The 24348-nt window shown below is 46.5% G+C and overlaps 1 protein-coding gene across 1 annotated transcript in view; it reads right to left on the bottom strand.

Annotated features, from left to right (window-relative positions):
* Positions 1-20423, bottom strand: part of MIGA1 (mitoguardin 1) — a 35937-nt gene extending 15514 nt beyond the window's left edge. Inside the window, exons 1-8 of the mRNA XM_069981522.1 lie at positions 20365-20423; positions 15079-15190; positions 14825-15002; positions 14421-14551; positions 13574-13700; positions 12394-12530; positions 10711-10834; positions 1474-1574 (exon numbers count right to left, since the gene is read on the bottom strand). Coding sequence (XP_069837623.1) covers positions 1474-1574; positions 10711-10834; positions 12394-12530; positions 13574-13700; positions 14421-14551; positions 14825-15002; positions 15079-15183 — 903 coding nt within the window. The 5' untranslated portion in view covers positions 15184-15190; positions 20365-20423. The remainder of the gene's footprint in view (positions 1-1473; positions 1575-10710; positions 10835-12393; positions 12531-13573; positions 13701-14420; positions 14552-14824; positions 15003-15078; positions 15191-20364) is intronic.
* Between the last annotated feature and the right edge of the window lie 3925 nt (positions 20424-24348).

The following is a 24348-nucleotide window of genomic DNA, read 5'->3' on the forward strand; positions in this document are numbered from 1 at the left end:
TGAATTTGCCTTTATTGATCAGTAGATCAATGTGGATCTATACGTCAGATGTACCTGCTGCTATATGGAGATTAGGGCCCTGCCTGAAATCCCAAGGCTCAAGAGTGATGCCACTGCATCACTAAGTGTGTGTGTATATATATATATATATATATTTATTTTTTAATACACTTGGACACGGACTGCTACTACTACTTTTTTTCAAAATGCAACCAATGCAAGTTATGCAGATTTGTAAATCCCAGTACTTATCAGCTGCTGTATGTCCTGCAGGAAGTGATGTATTCTTTCCAGGCTGACACAGTGCTCTCTGCTGCCACCTCTGTCCATGTCAGGAACTGTCCAGAGCAGCAGCAAATCCCCCCAGAAAACCTCTCCTGCTCTGGACAGTTCCTGATATGGACAGTTCCTGATATGGACAGAGGTGGCAGCAGAGAGCACTGTGTCAGACTGAAATAATTAGAAATAATTTACAAATCTGTATAACTTTCTGACACCAGTTGATTTGAACACATTTTTCCCCTCTGGGGTACCCCTTTAAAATTAATAGATCTGGAGTGTATATGCCATAATGCATAGCTGCATAGTGCTCTGCCAATTTTAGACTTAACACAGCCTAAGGCTGGGGCTAGTTGATAATATCTGGCAGCGTCATGCTGCCATGATAGCACAGCACTGAGTAGGGTTGTATTGTGCAATTGCAAAAAATCCATCAGAGATTCCTTTAAAGAGACTCTCTCAGTAAGGTTATACTGTCCTATCTCAGGGTAGCATAAACTAGTGACAGAGAAGCTGTGCAGGATGATGTATCACTTACAATGTTCTGTGCAGCTGATCCAGAGATATCCTGCTGAATAACATGGATAATAAGTAGTCCTCTCCATTATGTGCATGAGCTCAGTCCTGGATATTCATGAGGAGCAGAAAACTCCGCCCACCAGCTGCTGATTGGCAGTTATCTATCCACTCTGTGTATAGACAGTCAACTGTCAATCAGCAGCTGGAGGGCGGGGGGAGGGGTGTGGCAAAAATCCTATTCTCCTGCATATTAGGAGAACGGCTGAACAGAATGATGTAAGTAATACACTGATCTGTTCAGCATTTCTTTCACTATCCTTTAAGGCAGCAGAAACCTAGTGACAGAACCCCTTTAAGGTCACAGTGCAACTCTATTTACTTGCATTAGGTGCATCACACAACCCCAGTTGTAAAGAAACAAAACAAAAAACACACTACAAAAATGTTTCCCAATTCTCTGACGCATGTACCAGAGATCTGATCATTCCCCCAGGCCACAGGACCCTATTATTCAGGATCCATCACTGTAATATTCGGATACCTCTAAATGACCAGAAGCAGTAGAGAAATGTCTCTCTCCATTCTGTCTGGATATCTCCGTCAGTATAATATACCGTGTAATCGCTCCCAGGTGCCTCACAGTAAATAGGGCGGCACAGTAAATCCCCTCCGTACCTCCGAGGCAGACATGAAAGAGTCGTTTGAAGCGATGCTTAAAGTGTCTCTCATCCCAAAATCACCTCCGTTATCCATCACCGTGACGTCCGTGTCTTTATCTTCAAAAAAAAAAAAAAGAAGAAAGCGTGAATAATTTCAGATTATCTATTGAACTAGACATCACTGATTCATGTGCAGGCTGATATTATAAATATAACATGGCCAAATGCTTTTATAGCAGGGATGGGGAATCTTGGCTCTCCAGCTGTTGCAAAACTACAACTCCCATCATGCCTGGACAGCCAAAGCTTTAGCTTTGGCTGTCCAGGCATGATGGGAGTTGTAGTTTTGCAACAGCTGGAGAGCCAAGGTTCCCTTCTCCTGTTTTATGGTAAGGCTGGGGGAGTTCTGGGCCTGTGTCCTCATGACAACACTTCCTGCCCTGTGCTCTGGCTTTGTTTAGCCATTAGCCTCAATTGAATTCTAAGTTTGGATTTTGTAAAAGTAACCTGCCTTTTACTATAAAACTTCAATAAAGTAGTGATAGAGGTAGCGCTGAACCAATGCCTCAGTGTCTTCATGGTAACACTGGCTACCGAGACTACAGGGCCAGGAAGTGTCATCATGAGTAAGGGGCCTTATGGGTACGTTCACACATACCAGATCCATTGCGGATTTTCCGCAGTAGTTTTCATCAAAATAACTGAACACAGCATCAAATCTGCTGCGGATCCTGTACGTGTGAACGCACCCTTACATGGGATGATTATCGCGGGAAAAATCGTTATATCATTCAAATTTAAACGATAATCGTTTTGTGTGAATGCGGGCAGTGATAGAAAAATCGTTCCCGTGTCGTTGATCGTTAAAACGTGTCATTGTAATTGCACATTCATTCACTAATCGATCAGCGTAATTCCACATCGTTCCTTCATTCGCTGGGATCAGATGGAGCAAACGACCGTCATAACAATAGTAACAACGACTATTGTTCTGTGTAATATGGTGAACGATTTCAGGTAAATCTCGTTTACGATCGCTTATCGTTAGGCTACGTGCACACAGAGCAAAAGTGGCGGAATTCCGCGACGGAGAATCCATTCTTCAGCGTGGAGAGAGGAGGCGCGTGAGCCTCCCATAGACTGTCATTATGACAGGGAGGCTGGCAGCATTTTGTGGCGGAGAATTCCGCCACTTTTGCTGTGTGCATGTAGCCTTAAAAAAATCGCTTTGTCTAAAGGCACCCTAAGGCTGGGATCACACTACGTTTTTGCAATCCGTTTTTTTTTGCAAAAACAGCAGATGGAAAACGGATGAGTGTGTGTGCATCCTGTTTATCCGTTTTTCCATTAAATTCCAAAACGGATCAGTTTTTTTTTAACGGACACAAAAATGAGGTAAACTACGTTTTTGTGTACGTTAGAAAAAAACGGATCCATCTTGATCCGTTTTTTTTTTAATAATGGTATTCAATGGAAAAACGGATGCACACACATGCATCAGTTTACCGCAAAAAACGGATTGCATAAACGTAGTGTGAACCCAGCCTAACAGACAGACCCGTTTCATACATCAGTATTATACAGATACGTAATTGCTGACAGTATAGCACCCATTCATTTTAATGGGCCCTGTTACATAACTGCACTCGCTACAGATCCATAAAAAGTAGAGATGAGCGAATTTACAGTAATAACGAAGTGAAGCGCTTCATTATCTTGGAAATCCGCTCATCAGTTGGCTGCCTTCTAAGTCCGTTCCGCTCCTCCCCGGTTGCTGGGAAAAGCTGGATCCAGTCCTGGGAAACTTCTCCCAGTTCAGGGTCCAATAACATCAATGGGTGCTATACAGTTCACAATGATGGATCTGTAATAATACGAATGTGTGGAAGGGGCCATTTTTCTATAAATCTCTGTATTTCCTTCCCTCCGATTTATAAAGTAGACAGTTTCTGAAGAGGAGGATAAGAACGATCACAGCAGCACAGAGTATTAGAGGAGATGCGTGTGGTGTTCAACTAGAAGGCAGTGTCAGTGCACTGCTGTTCAGTGGTATATAAATCATTGCACCATCAAGGTTCATACGTGGAGAGATTTTCTATAGGGGTTTGCCGCTTCCTGACATGGACAGAGATGGCAGCAGAGAGCCACTGTGTCAGAAAGAAAAGGATACACCACTTCCTGCTGGACATACAGCAGCTGATAAGTACGGGAAGACTTGAAAATTTTAAGCAGAAGTAACAGATTTACAAACCTGTATAACTTTCTGATATCAATCGATTTAAAAACATTTATTTCTGGAGTACCCCTTTAAGTACTGCCAAATAAGTATGACCAGCATAACCTACAGTCATACATCACAGACAATATATCATCCTATACCAGTGTAACGCTATACCAAGCACTACCTATGCCCACAGACCCCGCCAGGCTACATATTCTCCATCCCTACAGTCCTCAACTTGGGACGTTCAGAAATCTTAGACCCTGGCAGCCGTCCGCCGACGCAGGGAAAGTTTCTTACATCTCGGTTTGATGAATATTTTTAGTAATATTAAACCAGGCGCATAAATCAGAATATTGTTTCCTTTGTGGACGATGGATTTCATGGACTTGTATGGTGAACGGGATGGTGGTTTGACCCTCTGGATCGTTTCCATTCTTTTGAGTTTTGAGACCGGTTCTGAGGAGAACAAAGTAATAGATCATGTTGTCTAAACCTCAGACGTTACACGCCGGAGTCTGCTTTACCTCCGCCAGCCTCAGGATACAACGCTGTACCGGAATAACATTGAACAAAACATACAAGACTTAACTAGAGGGAGTCTAGAATGTTATGTATTATAAACTGTCCCTCCCCATCATGTAGGATGTGCTGCTCTAAAGGCCGACTGTGCATAAGGCTGATTTAGATTCTATAGGGGGTACTCTAATTTTCTACTTTCAGATTAACTGGTTTCAGAAAGTTATACAGATTTATAAATTACTTCATTTTAAAAATCTCCAGTCGTCCAGTACTTATCAGCTGCTGTATGTCCTGCAGGAAGTGGTGTATTCTTTCCAGTCTCACATAGTGCTCTCTGCTGCCACCTCTGTCTATGTCAGGAGCAAATCCCCATAGAAAACCTCTCCTGCTCTGGACAGTTCCGGACATGGACAGAGGTGGCAGCAAAGAGCACTGTGTCAGACTGGAAAGAATACATCACTTCCTGCAGGACAAACAGCAGCTGATAAGTACTAGAAGACTGGAGATTTTTTTAAATAGAAGTAATTTACAGACCTATATAAGTTTTTCTAACCAGTTGATATAAAAGAAAAAGATTTTCGCCTGGAAATAAACACCCGCACCACCACCATAAAATTTTATGTATCTGCATCTGCCTGTAGGGGGAGCTCACTGTATACAGATTTATTCGGCTCCTATTGTGTTCAATACTATAGGTCTAAAAGCACAGGTTTTATTATAGATATGTAGTCAAACTCAACAGCGCATAATTTGGGATCTGAAGTTTTGCTGAGAGGCCCTATGATTGTTATATACCTGGTGGTAGCACAGTGATGATGCCCCAAAGTCTAAATGTATCTAGGTAGGTACAAACGGTGGACCTGTGACTACTATGTATTGGGAAGCCATTTTATGTTAGGCATTCTTAATGGTGGTCCGGGCTCTGAGACCACCTGTGCTCTAATATAGTTAAACCATGTGGGAAAGGACAGGGCACAGGTGTCAGCTGCCTCCACACTACATAATGGTCACTGACCAACAAAAACTTACTATATACCTAGGGGTAATAAAAGTGGATTTGCATGGGTCATTATTTTTTGGTTTTGTTGTGTAACAAATGACAGGTCAATGACTTCACCTGCTCTGTATAAGACACTAAGGAGTTTTCCCTTCTGCAGGCTCCATTGCTATTCTTCAGTTATCCCTGAACTGGTGGGTATAGACAATTTGATGGGGCCCATAAACTGTAAATACATAAAAGAAGGTACTCTTCTCCCCTATATCTCCTTTAACATACCCTCATAATAAGCAGCAGCAGGGAGGACATTATAGAGCAGTACTGAGCAGTGTAAGCTGTAATTCAGCACTGGCTGTGTCAGAAACTGCAGGACTGATTAAGCAGCTGGTCCTGGCTGTAGTCACTAGTTAACAGGGCAAGCAATGATTGACCGTTAATCCTGCCCAATCTGCTACATTATGCTGGGGCTGCAGGGATACAGACACAGACAGCTTCCCCAAGTGTAATGTCTATTCTAACGATAACTTGTAATATATAGACATCAGGGGAGGCTCTGTATTTAGAAGTGCCAGCCCTGTAGTTCCCGACACAGCCATTGGTGGCAGCATTACATTTTTATAGTATTCGCTGGAATACCCCTTTGAGGTTCTAGAATATGATACCTTAGGGCAGCAGTGGGACACAATGATTAGCCATGGATCTATATAGAATCTTATTAGTTCACCCTGATGAGTAAGACGCCACCTTTTATGTCCCTGATATCTCAGCTGATCCATTGAATCCCAAATCCACATAATCCTCCATGTGTAACCCTCTGATACTCTACTGGCTAAGTCAAGTCACTTTCCATTAATTCTGCAACAGAGAAAAACTTGTGCAGATGTCTCTATAAGAAATCTGTCAGTCTGTCCTCAAGTTGCAGAATAAAAAGTTTAATTTAGCAATTTTTCTTTTAGTCATATCTGTCTATGAGAACACTGGGTGACAACCAATATGTCCGCCAATATCAAAGGTATTCTGGGTAACAAGGGTCGTCACTCTGCTTTCCTGAACCCAGAATGCCTGAGACATAGTATAGAGGAGATACGCATATACAAGAGTGCAAGTATCACAGAATTTCTCATGGGTGAATGGATAGATAGATAGATAGATAGATAGATAGATAGATAGGTAGGAGATAGATAGATAGATAGATAGGATATAGATAGGAGATAGATAGATAGGAGATAGATAGATAGGAGATAGATAGATAGACAGACAGACAGATAGTAGATAGATAGAAAGATAGAAAGATAGATAGATAGATAGATAGATAGATAGATAGATAGATAGATAGATAGATAGATAGATAGATAGCCGGTAATCATAGTGAGGTAATGGCGGGGTGACTATGTATCCACACAATGTGACATCATTTCCATGAACTGAACAACCATCCACATGACCACGATGGCCGTCATGGACGCTGTAAGTTCTCCTCCACAGCCTCATGGGCACAGGGTGAAGGCAGCAGCCCATCCTCCGCCTGCCCACAAGTGTCTGAGTAATAGGGGCAGGTGGAGGATGGGGAGGGGGGGGGGGGCTTCCAGCCATCATCTGCCTAAAATTAACTCGAGGGCGGCTGGTGACAAAAGTCTGCTGTGAGGCGTCATGTTGTATTTTGTGCGGGGTATACAGATAATCTGCTCAGCAGATGTGTGGAGGAGTATATGAGGTCTTCTGGTGACTTCTACAAACACCAACATAGACACCCAGGAATGATAGCGACCTTGTAAGGGTTAAAGGGTTTCCTCCACATAACACAAAAGACCATGTGAGTAATGCTTCATATCTCCTGAGGGGGCGCTGCAGGGAAACTGAACACTTACTGCAGGGGTAGGGAACCTTGGCTCTCCAGCTGCTGCAAAACTACAACTCCCATCATGCCTGGACAGCTAAAGCTTTGGCTGTCCAGGCATGATGGGAGTTGTAGTTTTGCAACAGCTGGAGAGCCAAGGTTCTCTACCCCTGACTTACTGCTTTTATAGATTACTACTGATCACTGAGGGTTCGAGTAGCTTCTGATCAGTTTATCGTTCGGGATTCCATATAATAGGTAGGGATTATCCAATGCAAAAAAAAAAAAAAAAATTGGGAAATTTGAATGACCTTGAAGTGTATATAATGCATTGCACAGGCTTAGGCACCACCATGGCTCACAGGCTGGCACTGTTACCCGTCATTGGCCACTATGAGCACATAAGCATGGCTTACATTATGTGGCCACTATGACCACATAAGCATGGCTTACATTACAATAGAAACCATAACGGCAGTGCCGAATCTGTCGTATGCCGTATCGGCTGCATGATGGACCTCCTATAGGTGCAGCATGGGAAGGCATATAAGAGGACAGTCCAAGCAGGTGCATTATGTGAGGTTATATATAGGATGTGCTGTCAGCTGTTAGGATTGTCACTTCCCCGATCTACGGTGCAGCACGGGAGAAAACTTATCCCATGTGCTGGAACAATTACACAGATGGAGATGGTGGACACAGTCAGTGACGACACATCATGGCTGCATCCAGCACCCTCAGTATATATGGAACCTGACAGTGTCGTCCCCTATAGTCCAGGCCTGTATACAGGTGCGTGCAGAATTCTAGGACTCTCCGATGTATTGTGGCTTAAGACTACAACTGGATCCCAATCTCTATCAGATCCCCCCTAGTCATATCCCCTCCTCCAGACTAAACAAGTGAATGGGCAGCCAACGTCACCTTAACGCTTTCCAGACTCCATTAAGAGATTCCAGGACGGTTCTCAAGATGATAAAATGCTCCATTTACTATAACGCAACATGACGGCCACGGGAGGAATTTATAGAAGAGCAAACGCAGATATTGTCTGGGGCTCCATGCCGTTAAAGGGGTAGTTCAGCAAAAGATTTCCAGTATTTCAAGAATTCCAGTACTTCTCAGCTGCTGTATGTCCTGCAGGAAGTGGTGTATTTTCTCCAGTCTGACACAGTGCTCTCTGCTGCCACCTCTGTCCATGTCAGGAACTGTCCAGAGCAGGAGAGGTTTTCTATAGGTATTTGCTACTGCTCTGGACAGTTCCTGACATGGACAGGGGTGGCAGCAGAGAGCACTGTGTAAGATTGGATAAAATACACCACTTCCTGCAGGACGTACAGCAGCTGATAAGTACTGGAAGACTTGAGATTTTTTAATAGAAGTAAATTACAAATTTCTGCCACCAGTTGATTGAAAATTTTTTTTTTTGCTGAACTATCCCTGTAACTTCTAGCTCTGTGTGAATACAAACGTGCATCAGATTCGACACTATGGGTTGTATGTAGATTACAGCTCAGCACCTAAGAATATGACTGTTCCCAATGAAGAGAGACCCCTTTTTGCCCCCGCATGTGAACATGGTAACAGCTAAGCATGCATTGTGCTGTCCTGTTTACCTGCAATGGGACTCATGGAGATAGCCAAGAGTTCAGCAATTTTCTCAGTCCCATAGAGAGCACATGGAGCAGCAGCAGCAGATATGCGGGGTCACCGATCCACAGGCACGGGAGACAAAGGACCCCCTCTAATCATATACTAAAAGTAATATGGTGTAATCCTGGGATAACCCCATATGTATTAAATGAAATGAAAACGTAAATACAACATGCTTGAAGACTACATTAAAGTGTCACTGTCACTGACATGTAATACCTATTAGAGTGTTCAGACCCGTACTGATCAGGAGACACCTATTAGAGTATTCAGACCTATATCGATTGGGAGAATGAGTCTCGAGAACACCGCACTGCATGATCCTCTCCCAGGCCTGTTCACCATGAGCAGTTCAGCTCCGACTGATATTCAAAGTAAATTTATGAAGCCTGAATGTTATGAATGACACAGAGCCGGGAGAAAACCGCTCATAGCGCGAAAAAAAGAAAAAAAAAAAAGGAAAAAAAAGGTGGTGGTGGTGGGGGGGGCGGGAGTGAGTGCAGCAGCAACGGGTGGAACAAGCAGCGGGCAAGATAGTGGCTACCGATACCGGCCTTCAAGCCAAAAGGCCTGTACAGGGAGGCTGTCTAAGTCAACCACTGAGAACACAGGTCCATGCCATCCACGTTTTCAAGTGATTTTACGTTTTCTCCGATTAACGATGAACGATTGTGAATGACCTGAAATCATTCACCGTAATACGTGGAATGATAGTCGTTAGTTACTATCACAATTACCATTGTTTGTATACTCTAGTCTCTAAACATTTGTAATTACAAACAGGCCATTGGGGAGATTATTAAACATGGTGTAAAGTGAAACTGTCTCAGTTGCCCCTAGCAACTAATCAGATTCCACCTTTCATTTTCCTAAGAGTCTGTGAGGAATGAAAGGTGGAATCTGATTGGTTGCTAGGGGCAACTGAGCCAGTTTCACTTTACACCATGTTTGACAAATCTCCCCCTATGTGTACATACACTTAAAGTGACACCGTCACCCCCTTAGTGCATTCTGACATCTCTACACAGGTGTAAAGGGTAAATTTTGTGTTTTTCATATCTTATTTCATATCATACGTCATGGTGCTTGTTCAAGTAAAAAGTGTCCTTTTATCAACTGCAGATTGTATTAAGTGGGCGTGGCCTCGCGGCACTAGCGCCACATAACCCCGCCCACAACGGCACGGTTGGCCCCGCCCCATTGACGCCCATTGGTTGTCCAACGTAAAGGGGGTGGAGTCTAGACCTTTCGGCCAGCCTGTTCCAATGGCCGGCGAGGGGGCGGGGCCAATTGTGCCGTTGTGGGCGGGGTTATGTGGCGCTAGTGCCGCGAGGCCACGCCCACTTAATACAATCTGCAGATGATAAAAGGACACTTTTTACTTGAACAAGCACCATGACATATGATATGAAATAAGGTATGAAAAACACTAAATTTACCCTTTACACCTGTGTAGAGATGTCAAAATGAACAAAGGGGGTGACAGTGTCACTTTAAAGATTAGCGAACAATTAACAATGATTTTGTGGTCAGCTCAAAAGATGCGAACGACGACACAGGAACGCATTTTTTTTAGTCGTTTGATCGTTGCCTGCATTCACATGGAAAGACTATTGCTTAAACTCGAACAATTTAACGATTTTTTTGTGCAATAATCTTTGTGCGTAATAGGGCCCTTACAGTCCTCACGCTTCTTCTATCAAATGGCACATACTGTAACAAGACTAGTGCATCAATCTCCTGAAACACTCTGTGCTGCTGTGAAAATTATGAAAACCTTAATTACTGTCCCTGCCCAGATATCAGCAGTTTGAGGCTATAATCACATGATGTACAAACAACGGACATTTAGCCGCTTAATGCTACCTATGGCCTGAATTAATTATCATGATCATTAACTCTGGCTGTAGGTAGCACTAAATAACGGCCATCGTTTGTACAGCATATAAACATAGCCTAAAAGTATATATACAAAGCAATAACTATAGTGACACCTACCCTATGTGGACTAATGGTTTCTTACCAATATCATTGGCTAGTGATGCGGGATCGGAGGCGCCGAGCGAGGCCTCGAATTCCTCTTGGAGGCGATAGGCACGCTGCAGTAAAGCTTCCAGTTTATGGATAAATTCAGCACTTATGATGTCCTGGAATAAAACAATTATAAAGCACTCAACTCCAACAACAGGGATAGCCATAGACAACCACTCATCTGACATGGATGGAGAAGCAGTGTAATGGCAATGACTCCCATTCCTTTATAATGAGAAATGAAAAGGGGAGGTCTGGTATAAAAAAAAAAAAACATGATCAAATACCCCATTATCCGATTCAGAACAAAGAGCAGCTCCCCTCTCTCTGGAGGACCCAGCATGTCCATTTATTACATGACAATCCATTGATTTCAATGGGTATCATGTAATACCTAACTATTTCTCTGGGGGAGCTATAGAGAAAGTGGACATTCACTGCCAGATCACAGGCAATACAGTGGTGCCTTGCATTAGGAGCATAATTCGTTCAGGACAGTGCTTGTAATCCAAATCCACTCTTAAACCAAAGCAAATTTTCCTATAAGGAATCATTGAAATGCAGACAATTGGTTCCACACCCCAAAAATTATGATTTTTTATTCTGAATAACATGTAAAACAAACATTTAGAAAGCTGGATATGTAATTTTATAAGTTACTGTAGAGTATAGCAAAGTAGCTATATAATGTATAGTAAGGGAATAGGAATGGAAAAACAGCAGCAGTTTGTAGATACAGGATGGAACTGCAGATCCCCATAATGCAGTAGCGTAGTACAACAGACTAGAATAGAGAAGCAGGGCTGCTGTCAGAGGTCTGTGTGGCCACATGATCACAATGGGGAAGGGGTGTGTTTTCAGCATGGACCAATCACAAAGTGAGAAACTGTGAGAGCTGTGCAGGAGGACAGTGTCGGAAACTTTCCTATACAGCAGTGTGTATAGCTGAGTATAAGTGTAGGCACATTATAACAGTGTGTATAGCTGAGTGTAAGTGCAGGCACATTATAGCAGCAGTGTGTATAGCTGAGTGTAAGTGCAGGCACATTATAGCAGCAGTGTGTATAGCTGAGGGTAAGTGCAGGCATATTGTAGCAGGAATGGAGAGGATGGGAAACACAAGGGCTGACAGAGACTGCAGGGAGAACGAAGTAATGAGTAGGACATATGTGGGCACAGTATAGCAGTGCTTTCTGTCCGGGGAGAGATTACCTCCACAGTCCTGTCCCCTGATGTAAACCCCAGCCTGAAGTGGATCTGCCATGATTTGGAAGATGAGGGAGACTTCCTGGGTCAGAGTACAGTGCTGTAGACCCCGCTATGCAGGCCATGCCCCTCCTCGACTTTCCCTCCCACCCAGTATGGGGAGCTCTTACACCAAAGCAATGCTCTTAAACCAAGTTAAAATTTTTAAAAAACTGTGAGCTCTTCTTGCAAAACGCTCTCAATCCAAGTTGCTCTTAAACCGAGGTACCACTGTACTTTGTAAGTTCTGGACAACCAATCAGCTTATGTTCACAGGAACCTCCTAACAATAAGGGACTGTATTCTATAGACAGCACTCAACTATCTCTGGGGGTCCCAGAGAGTTTAAATGGATTTGGCCCCCTTCCGATTCAAACAGGGGCCCTCACGATGGGTGGGTTAATATCGGTTTTATGAAGTGTTATGGTACCTCTACATTTTCTTCAGCAATGGCGTCACCAGCTCCCATCCTGATGGACCCGCAGCTGGCCTCATCCTCCGCCTGTCTATTTCGGAAAGAGAGGGCTTGTTCCCACCTTTGCAGCGCCTCTTCAAATAATTCCATTCCTTAACAGAAACAAGCGGATGTATTCTGAGCAAATCAGTACAGTGAATCAAACCCAAATCTAGTGAATCCACCATCGATTTATTTAGTCTTGAAAAAGTTGTTTTCCCTTGTTTCCAATGTTCTGATTCCCCAGGAAAATCTGGAATAAGAGTCCATGTATAAATCCAGAACATTGATGGGAATGTGAACACAGTATAATTTTTTTCGAAAATTAGCTGTTGTCAAAAAGTTATACAGATTTGTAATTTACTTCAATTAAAAAATCTCCAGCCTTCCAGTACTTGTCAGCTGCTGTATGTCCTGCAGGAAGTGATGTATTCTTTCCAGTCTGACACAGTGCTCTCTGCTGCCTCCTCTGTCCATGTCAGGAACTGTCCAGAGCAGGAGAGGTTTTCTATGGGGATTTGCTACTGCTGTGGGCAGTTCCTGTCATGAACAGAGGTGGCAGCAGAGAGCACTGTGTCAGACTGGAAAGAATACACCACTTCCTGTAGGACACACAGCAGCTGCTAAGTACGGGAAGACTGGAGATTGTTAAATAGAATTAATCTATATAACAAATCTATATAACTTTCTGACACCAGTTGATTTGAAAAAATAAATAAATAAATCGCTGGAGTAATGCCAGTTACGCTTTAAAACCAACAGATTAAAACAGATGATACCCCCACAGATTGTCTCTATCCTCTGTATAGGGGGTAACTTTTAATCTTGGTGACGTCTAGTGCAGCCTAAAAGGTGAACACTACGCACAAATACACCAACTAACAGTATGGACATTGGTATAGTGATCTCTTCCCACCCCAACCAGTAGTTATAATAAGGGGGCACCCCTCTGGCCTGAGGAAAGTTTCACTATTGATAAAGAAGAGGATTCTTTACTGTAAGAGCAGACACTGTCATTTGCAGGAGAGCTAGTTTGCATACATTTCCCATCCAGGGACCCATACACCAGCTGGATCTCCTCAACGACTACCAGTACTACCCAAGGCATGATATAAGATAAGGTTCCTGACCCCCCCCCCCCCCCCCTTTCACCTACCCATCAGATAGAGGTTCTCTGGGGTGGTGACCGGGATATTCACCAGCTTTAGATCCTCCTCTTCTCCTTTATCCCAGGGAGTGGAGTTCATACAACCGCAGCTCTGGCACGAGTTAATACTTCGAACCTAAATCAGGGAAAACACAGTATAGAGGAATCAAGAGGTTTATACAGAGTGCCCCTTTAGGTGCTGAGGGAAGGAGGTCTGGCATAAATCCAAAAATCAGTACTGTAACATGGAAATTCCGACTGTCTACTGGAATCTGTAGTTGTAGATCGGAACATGCTCTTAGCTAGAATAGGAGTCACATACCCCCAGGTGGTGCTAAAGGGTGGCCGAGTGGGGGTAAAGGAACTGAAATGTTATCCTGGATATGAAAACTTAATTTCTCAGAATCGAAACAGCGCCACTACTCTCTACAGGCTGTGTCGGGTATTGCAGCTCAGCTCCTCTCTGTAAATGCTGAGTCAATGATAGCAAATGAGATTGTTTATCGTTAACCTGAAATTGATCATCATATTACACCTATTAGACGAAGTGATCATCCTGCCCTCGCAGATCATTCGTTTCAGAACCTATGGGAACGATGTGTTATTGCACCCACTAAACAATCTGCGGACAATCAAGGATGATTGTTGGTCCGGGTCTAAACAAGCGATCAGCGATTTCTCGTTGGTCGCTTAATCGTCGCCTGGAATTACATGGAATCCGAAATATATAATGATTTTTCCAGCGATAATCGCCCCGTGTAATAGGACCCTTAGTCTGAAAAGGCGGCCTTTAAAAGTTGAGCTATTCCCTGTGCACTTGCATTTTTTTTCCCCAAAATATTTTTAATCAACTTACTGAAGCGAGACTCTGTACAGATCCTGAGTATTTGCTGTTCAGTCCTCCATTCAGGTGCAGGTGGGAACCCTTCTCCTTCACCGACATCAAGGACAGGGTCAGATTCTGGCGGCTGCTGGAGCAGCTGGATCCTGCAGGACAGACAGGTGGACATGATCACTTTATATTAGGAGTAGGGAACCTTGGCTCTCCAGTTGTTGCAAAACTACAACTCCCATCATGCATGGACAGCCAAAACTTTAGCTTTGTCTGCCCATGCATGTTGGGAGTTGTAGTTTTGCAACAGCTGGAGAACCAAGGTCCCACACCCCTAACATATATGCATCACGGCCTTCATTCTCCTCCGTTTCCCAAAAGTTTAGCACATTCCTGTAACACTCTGTGCTGCTTTCCCGACCACCCACCTTTCTCGGAGGCGGCATTCCTGGCGCAGTCCAGTAGGAGATTCCCGGGCTCCCAGGGAGGATCGGGGCATTTTTTCTTCCCTCGTCTTCTTTTAAAGTGATGTGCCAGGAAAGCGATGGAGGCCGCGCCGATGGCGGTCACCGCGAGGATTCTCTTCAGCCCGGGATAAGACTTTAGCTGTAAGATATAAAATTAATGTAAGGTAAAAAGAACCAATATATTGATATATAAACTTTTTTTTTAATCGCGTTACCTGTGAGAGCGAAATGTAAAACGACAAAGGAAAATCCATGATGCGCAGGGCGGCCATCTTGAGCGGGTGCTGGGTTTCCGTCATTGCGTCTTCTAGTGAAGCCATACATTTCCTGTATGGGGCAAAATAAGGATGTATTTATCACAATGCAGGGAGGGCTGGTGATGTCTGACCATGCAGCCGGTGTGTAGCCCGGTCACTCTATAGACCTAAAAACACAGTTTTACATAAAGCAGAACTTGCTGACTATGAAAAGCATCACAGGGCTGAGTGACACTTCTTACTCTTGTGCCCCCATATTCTCTTTTCTTTTTTTTTTATAACAGACCTGTGTGATAATGGTCGGTAGCACAGCGCCCCCTGCTGGATAAAAGAACTCATCAACTCAATAACACTGAACAGCGGGGACAGATGAACAAGGATTCCTGTAGAGTATTTCTTGTAAGACTTTTTTTTTTTTCTTTTTTTTTTTTACCCAAAAATACTTTAGTATTTTTGTGAACATTAGCCTTAAAGGACAACTCCAGCAATTTTTTTTTTTCAAATCAACTGGTGTCAGAAAGTGCCAGAGATTTGTAATTTACTTCTACTAGTGCTATGGAATTAAGGGCGCTTTATAAATAAATAATAAATTAATATTGGAAAATCTCCAGTCTTCCAGTACTTATCAGCTGCTGTATGTCCTGCAGGAAGTGGTGTATTCTCTCCAGTCTGACACAGTGCTCTCTGCTGCCACCTCTGTCCATGTCAGGAACTGTCCAGAGCAGTAGGAAATCCCCATAGAAATTCTTACCTGCTCTGGACAGTTCCTGACATGGACAGAGGTGGCAGCAGAGAGCACTGTGTCAGACTGGAGAGAATACACCACTTCCTGCAGGACATACAGCAGCTGATAAGTACTGGAATACTGGAGATTTTTAAATTGAAGTAATTTACAAATCTGAATAACTTTCTGACATCAGTTGATATAAAAATAATTTTTTGCCAGAGTACCCCTTTTCATAGTCACTGACTGCGGCAGGGGTCACTGCGATCTCAAAATACAGTGGGGAGAGTGATCGGCAGTGTGCATACCCCTTTAAATGAAATCCAACCTCTTTATAGTCTATGGGGCTTCCCCGGCACTCCCTCCCCTTGTATCTCAGGATGACAGGGGTCAGTGATCAGAAATCCTGCAATCACTATGGATGTGACGGAGGACATTTCTGATGTATGCACATGACAATAACCCTCTAAAAAAAATTTTTTTTATATTACAAATGGGAATTATTTTTTCATTGTCATTTCATTTTTTCATTCAATGGTCTAAATATCAATAAATTAAAAAAAAAATGATGAAGTTTTTTTCAACCATTTTGCTTTTATGGTGTTCATGAATATAACACACGGGCATTAGTGAGGACTGACACAGGCAGAGCAGTATACATATATACAGTGTTGCCTTGGATTATGAGCATAATTCGTTCTGGGACCGCGCTCGTAATCCAAATCCACTCTTACACCAAAGCAAATTCTCCCATAAGAAATCACAGAAATGCAGACAATTGGTTCCACACCCCAAAAATAATGATTTATTATTCTGAATAACATGTAAAACAATGAGAAACAGTAGAATTTGTAATATTATAAGTTACTGTACAGTATAGCAATCAGTATGTGGAGTATAATGTATAGTAAGGGCATAACCCTGATAACACAGCAGGAGTTTGTAGATACAGGATGGAACTGCAGATCCCCATAATGCAGTAGCGTAGTACAACAGGCTAGAATAGAGAAGCAGGGCTGCTGTCAGAGGTCTGTGGGGTCACATGACAGCAATGGGGAAGGGGTGTGTGTTCTGCATGGACCAATCAGGAAGTGAGAATCACAGAGCTGTGCAGGAGGACAGAGACAGAAACTTCTCTATACAGTGTGAATGAGTGAGTGTGAGTGCAGGCACATCATAGCAGCAGTGTGTATAGCTGAGTGTAAGTGCAGGCACATTATAGCAGAAGTGTGAGTGGCTGAGCGTAAGTGCAGGCACATTATAGCAGATGTGTGTATAGCTGAGTGTGAGTGCAGGCACATTATAGCAGCAGTGTGTATAGCTGAGTGTAAATGCGGGCACATTATAGCAGCTGAGTGTATAGCTGAGTGTAAGTGTGGGTACATTATAGCAGCTGAATGTAAGTGCAGGCACATTATAGCAGCAGTGTGTATAGCTGAGTTGAAGTGCAGCCACATTATAGCAAAAGTGTGAGTGGCTGCGCGTAAGTACAGGCACATTATAGCAGATGTGTGTATAGCTGAGTGTGAGTGCAGGCACACTATAGCAGCAGTGTGTATAGCTGCGTGTAAGTGCAGACACATTATAGCAGCTGAGTGTAAGTGCAGGCACATTATAGCAGCAGTGTGTGTAGCTGAGTTTAAGTGCAGGCACATTATAGCAGGAATGGAGAGGGGGGGGGGGGGGAACACAAGGGCTGACAGAAACTGCAGGGAGCATGAAGGAATGATCAGGGCAGATGTGGGCACATACATGTAGCACTCTCTGTCCGGGGAGAGAGGGGTTACAGCTATGGAGAGATTACCTCCACAGTCCTGTCCCCTGATGTAAGCCCCAGCCTGGAGTGTATCTGCCACTCGCCCCCTCACCCAGTACAGGGGGCTCTTACACCAAAACCAAAATGTATGTCTATAGGGAGCTAGGGAGCTGGGTGACTGTATACAGGGGTCATCTCAGGGCTCAGGTACTGCAGTGTGGGCACTGCTCTATATTGCACAGCACACACTTATATATATATATATATATATATATATACACACACACACACACACACACAGCGATATATATATATATATATACACACACACACACACACACAGCATGCATCCTATCAGTATACAGTATTACATGCACTCAGTAATACATGCTGCAGGTAATATTCCTAGGAGTTGAGCAGCCGCTGCCGCCCGGTGTGCACAGTGTGTATGGCGCCCCCCCTGCGGTTCTGTGAGGGAGCACAGGCTGGGTGTATGGCGTCCCCCTGCGGTTCTGTGCGGGAGGACAGTGTGTATGGCGTCCCCCTGAGGCTGTGTGCGGGAGGACATAGTGTATGGCATCCCCCTGCGGTTCTGTGCGGGAGGACATAGTGTATGGCATCCCCCTGCGGCTGTGTGCGGGAGGACAGTGTGTATGGCGTCCCACTGCGGCTGTGTGCGGGAGGATAGTGTGTATGGCGTCCCCCTGCGGCTGTGTGCGGGAGGACAGTGTGTATGGCGTCCCCCTGCGGCTGTGTGCGGGAGGACAGTGTGTATGGCATCCCCCTGAGGCTGTGTGCGGGAGGACATAGTGTATGGCGTCCCCCTGCGGTTCTGTGCGGGAGGACAGTGTGTATGGCGTCCCACTGCGGCTGTGTGCGGGAGGACAGTGTGTATGGCGTCCCCCTGCGGCTGTGTGCGGGAGGACAGTGTGTATGGCATCCCCCTGAGGCTGTGTGCGGGAGGACAGTGTGTATGGCGTCCCCCTGCGGCTGTGTGTAGGAGGACAGTGTGTATGGCGCCCCCCTGCGGTTCTGTGCTGGGTGTATGGCGTCCCCCTGCGGCTGTGTGCGGGAGGACAGTGTATATGGCGTCCCCCTGAGGCTGTGTGCGGGAGGACAGTGTGTATGGCGCCCCCCTGCGGCTCTGTGAGGGAGGACAGTGTGTATGGCGTCCCCCTGCGGCTCTGTGAGGGAGCACAGGCTGGGTGTATAGCATCCCCCTGCGGCTGTGTGCGGGAGGACAGTGTGTATGGCGCCCCCCTGCGGTTCTGTGAGGGAGGACAGTGTGTATGGCGTCCCCCTGCGGTTCTGTGAGGGAGGACAGTGTGTATGGCGTCCCCCTGAGGCTGTGTGCGGGAGGACAGTGTGTATGGCGTCCCCCTGTGGTTCTGTGCGGGAGGACAGTGTGTATGGCGTCCCCCTGCGGCTCTGTGAGGGAGCACAGGCTGGGTGTATGGCGTCCCCCTGCGGCTCTGTGAGGGAGCACAGGCTGGGTGTATGGCGTCCCCCTGCGGCTCTGTGAGGGAGCACAGGCTGGGTGTATGGCGTCCCCCTGCGGCTCTGTGAGGGAGCACAGGCTGGGTGTATGGCGTCCCCCTGCGGCTGTGTGCGGGAGGACAGTGTGTATGGCGTCCCCCTGCGGCTGTGTGCGGGAGGACAGTGTGTATGGCGTCCCCCTGCGGCTGTGTGCGGGAGGACAGTGTGTATGGCGCCCCCCTGCGGCTCTGTGAGAGAGGACAGTGTGTATGGCGCCCCCCTGCGGCTCTGTGAGAGAGGACAGTGTGTATGGCGCCCCCCTGCGGCTCTGTGAGAGAGGACAGTGTGTATGGCGTCCCCCTGCGGCTCTGTGAGGGAGGACAGTGTGTATGGCGTCCCCCTGAGGCTCTGTGCGGGAGGACAGTGTGTATGGCGTCCCCCTGCGGCTCTGTGCGGGAGGACAGTGTGTATGGCGTCCCCCTGCGGCTCTGTGCGGGAGGACAGTGTGTATGGCGTCCCCCTGCGGCTCTGTGCTGGGTGTATGGCGTCCCCCTGAGGCTCTGTGAGGGAGGACAGTGAATATGGCGTCCCCCTGCGGCTCTGTGAGAGAGGACAGGCTGGGTGTATGGCGTCCCCCTGCGGCTGTGTGCGGGAGGACAGTGTGTATGGCGCCCCCCTGCGGCTCTGTGAGGGAGGACAGTGTGTATGGCGTCCCCCTGAGGCTCTGTGAGGGAGCACAGTGTGTATGGCATCCCCCTGCGGCTCTGTGCGGGAGGACAGTGTGTATGGCGTCCCCCTGCGGCTCTGTGAGGGAGGACAGTGTGTATGGCGTCCCCCTGCGGCTCTGTGAGGGAGGACAGGCCGGGTGTATGGCGTCCCCCTGCGGCTCTGTGAGGGAGGACAGTGTGTATGGCGTCCCCCTGAGGCTCTGTGAGGGAGCACAGGCTGGGTGTATGGCGTCCCCCTGCGGCTGTGTGCGGGAGCACAGTGTGTATGGCGTCCCCCTGCGGCTCTGTGAGGGAGGACAGTGTGTATGGCGTCCCCCTGCGGTTCTGTGCGGGAGGACAGTGTGTATGGCGTCCCCCTGCGGTTCTGTGAGGGAGCACAGGCTGGGTGTATGGCGTCCCCCTGCGGCTGTGTGCGGGAGGACAGTGTGTATGGCGTCCCCCTGCGGTTCTGTGAGGGAGCACAGGCTGGGTGTATGGCGTCCCCCTGCGGCTCTGTGAGGGAGCACAGGCTGGGTGTATGGCGTCCCCCTGCATCCCTCCCCCCAGCATGGAGCACGTACCTGTCACACAGGAGGCTGCTCTCCTCAGCACTGATGGAGGGGGAGGGGCAGGGAGTGCTTCCGGGGGCGGGGCCAGGACGGCTTACATTGTATCAGTGGGGAGGCTGCGATACATCAGGTGGACGGTACCGGATACTACAGGATGGCGGCAACATATACCGTGCAGAGTATAGGGAGGGCTGCCAGGGGGACAGTATAAGGGACCGTACAGACACTGAGGGGACAGTATAAGGGACTGCAGACACTGAGGGGACAGTATAAGGGACCATACAGACACTGAGGGGACAGTATAAGGGACTGCAGACACTGAGGGGACAGTATAAGGGACCGTACAGACACTGAGGGGACAGTATAAGGGACTGCAGACACTGAGGGGACAGTATAAGGGACCATACAGACACTGAGGGGACAGTATAAGGGACCATACAGACACTGAGGGGACAGTGTAAGGGACCGTACAGACACTGAGGGGACAGTATAAGGGACCATACAGACACTGAGGGGACAGTATAAGGGACCATACAGACACTGAGGGGACAGTATAAGGGACTGTGCAGACACTGAGGGGACAGTATAATGGACTGCAGACACTGAGGGGACAGTATAAGGGACCATACAGACACTGAGGGGACAGTATAAGGGACCGTACAGACACTGAGGGGACAGTATAAGGGATAGCAGGCACTGAGGGGACAGTATAAGGGACCGTACAGACACTAAGGGGACAGTATAAGGGACCATACAGACACTGAGGGGACAGTATAAGGGACCATACAGACACTGAGGGGACAGTATAAGGGACCATACAGACACTGAGGGGACAGTATAAGGGACTGTGCAGACACTGAGGGGACAGTATAATGGACTGCAGACACTGAGGGGACAGTATAAGGGACTGCAGACACTGAGGGGACAGTATAAGGGACCGTACAGACACTGAGGGGACAGTATAAGGGACCGTACAGACACTGAGGGGACAGTATAAGGGACCATACAGACACTGAGGGGACAGTATAAGGGACTGCAGACACTGAGGGGACAGTATAAGGGACCATACAGACACTGAGGGGACAGTATAAGGGACTGTACAGACACTGAGGGGACAGTATAAGGGACCGTACAGACACTGAGGGGACAGTATAAGGGACTGCAGACACTGAGGGGACAGTATAAGGGACCATACAGACACTGAGGGGACAGTATAAGGGACCGTACAGACACTGAGGGGACAGTATAAGGGACTGCAGACACTGAGGGGACAGTATAAGGGACCGTACAGACACTGAGGGGACAGTATAAGGGACTGCAGACACTGAGGGGACAGTATAAGGGACCGTACAGACACTGAGGGGACAGTATAAGGGACCGTACAGACACTGAGGGGACAGTATAAGGGACCATACAGACACTGAGGGGACAGTATAAGGGACCGTACAGACACTGAGGGGACAGTATAAGGGATAGCAGGCACTGAGGGGACAGTATAAGGGACTGCAGACACTGAGGGGACAGTATAAGGGACCATACAGACACTGAGGGGACAGTATAAGGGATAGCAGGCACTGAGGGGACAGTATAAGGGACCGTACAGACACTGAGGGGACAGTATAAGGGACCATACAGACACTGAGGGGACAGTATAAGGGACTGCAGACACTGAGGGGACAGTATAAGGGACCATACAGACACTGAGGGGACAGTATAAGGGACCGTACAGACACTGAGGGGACAGTATAAGGGACCATACAGACACTGAGGGGACAGTATAAGGGACCGTACAGACACTGAGGGGACAGTATAAGGGACCGTACAGACACTGAGGGGACAGTATAAGGGACCATACAGACACTGAGGGGACAGTATAAGGGACTGCAGACACTGAGGGGACAGTATAAGGGACCGTACAGACACTGAAAGAGGATGTACCATCAGGTACATCCTCTTTAATATGACCCACGGATAGAACTGCACCGTCACGGGGAAGGTGGTGCCGAGGTCCGTTTTTTGAACTACGGCCCGGTTCCCGTGTATGGCGCCCTTCTATCCATAGGTAGCGGGCCGGGGCTGAAGCTTAGGAGGCCGGCCCGCCCCCAGTGGGAGGAAGCCCCCGCTTCTCTATGACGCGGCTTCATTGATTCATTGGATAGAACGGCGCCATACACAGGAACCGGGCCGCGGTCTAAAAAACGGACTGCGGCACCGTCTTCCCCGTGACGGCGCAGTTCTATCCGTGGGTCATATTAAAGAGGATGTACCTGATGGTCCATCCTCTTGAGGGGACAGTATAATGTCAGTAAATACAATAGTTCAGTGATTATTCACCCGACAGTTCTTGTCCCACCTTTTTATGACCATCATTAATCAGCTATAAGTCCATAGAGGAAAAATGCCTAAAAACACCTTAATGGTGCGTTCACACCTACAGGATCTGCAGCTGATTTCATTTAAATAACTGAACACTGCTTTAAATCTGCTGCAGATCCTGTAGGTGTGAACGCACCCTAAATGGGTTCACACTTCGTATATTTCAGTCAGTATTGTGGTCCTCATATTGCAACCAAAACCAGGAGTGGATTAAAAACACAGAAAGGATCTGTTCACACAATGTTGTAATTGAGTGGGTGGCCGCCATTTAATGGCAAATATTTGCTGTTATTTTAAAACAACGGCTGTTATATTGAAATAATGGCCGTTATTTACTGTTATATGGCGGCCATCCACTCAATTTCACCATTGTGTGAACAGATCCTTTCTGTGTTTTTAATCCACTCCTGGTTTTGGTTGCAATATGAGGACCACAATACTGACTGAAATATACGTAGTGTGAACACAGCCTCATGAGGGTGTGTTCACACCTACAGGATCTGCAGCAGATTTGATGGCCCAGAATTGATTTGCTTTGATTCTGCAGCTTCAAATCTGCGCCATTAAATCTGCTGCAGATCCTGCACGTGTGAACGCACCCTTAGGTGCGTACACACATACTGGATCTGCAGCAGATTTGATGACCCAGGATTGATTTGCTTTGATTCTGCAGCTTCAAATCTGCGCCATCAAATCTGCTGCAGATCTGGTGCAGATCCTGTACGTGTGAACGCACCCTAAAAAGGTGGCACTAAAAAAGCCTTGAAAATTTGAGGCACATTTGCCTGTATAAGGCTGGGTTCACACTGCGTTTTTTTTCATCCGTTTTTTTCATCCGTTTTTTTCAAAAAACGGATGAAAAAAACGGAAGCATTTGTCTGCATCGGATCCGTTTTTTTTGACGGACACAAAAATGTAGCTGACACTTTTTCTGTGTCCGTTAAAAAAAAACGGATCCGTTTTGATCCGTTTCTTTTTTACAATGGAAGTCAATGGAAAAACGAATGCACACAAATGCATCCGTTTTTTTCATCCGTTTCTTGCAAAAAACAGATTGCAAAAACGCAGTGTGAACCCAGCCTAACCCCCATATTCCTGAGCTTCAGAATACACAGTGTGAACACAGGCTTATAGCTGAGGGCTCTGCTTCCTTAGCTGGTGGGGACTGCACCCCAGGACTGGCATCCGAGCCGCCACACAGGGAGCTGTCCATCCCACTGTCCCTACCCGGCTGTGACTGACAGGTCCGCAGTCTCGTGCACTTTTTGCCATCAATACCTGTACCCGGGTGACTGCGTCCTCTCTGCTGCTGTCAGCTATAATCACTAACTGTGAGGGGGGAATGTGCAGCAAACATGCATTGTAATGTTCTATATCTGATGAAGGTTTTACCTTTCCCATTGACATTAAAGGGTAAGTCCAGAAAAAAAAAATTCTTTCACATCAACCGGTGTCAGAGATTTGTAATTTGCTTCTATTAAAAAAAAATCCCCAGTCTTCCCATACTTATCAGCTGCTGTATGCCCTGCAGGAAGTGGTGTATTCTTTCCCATCTGACAGTGCTCTCTGCTGCCACCTCTGTCCATGTCCAGAACTGTCCAGAGCAGGAGAGGTTTTCTA

Source organism: Dendropsophus ebraccatus, chromosome 8, assembly GCF_027789765.1.
Source record: "Dendropsophus ebraccatus isolate aDenEbr1 chromosome 8, aDenEbr1.pat, whole genome shotgun sequence".
In the NCBI taxonomy this organism is placed as follows: Eukaryota; Metazoa; Chordata; class Amphibia; order Anura; family Hylidae; genus Dendropsophus; species Dendropsophus ebraccatus.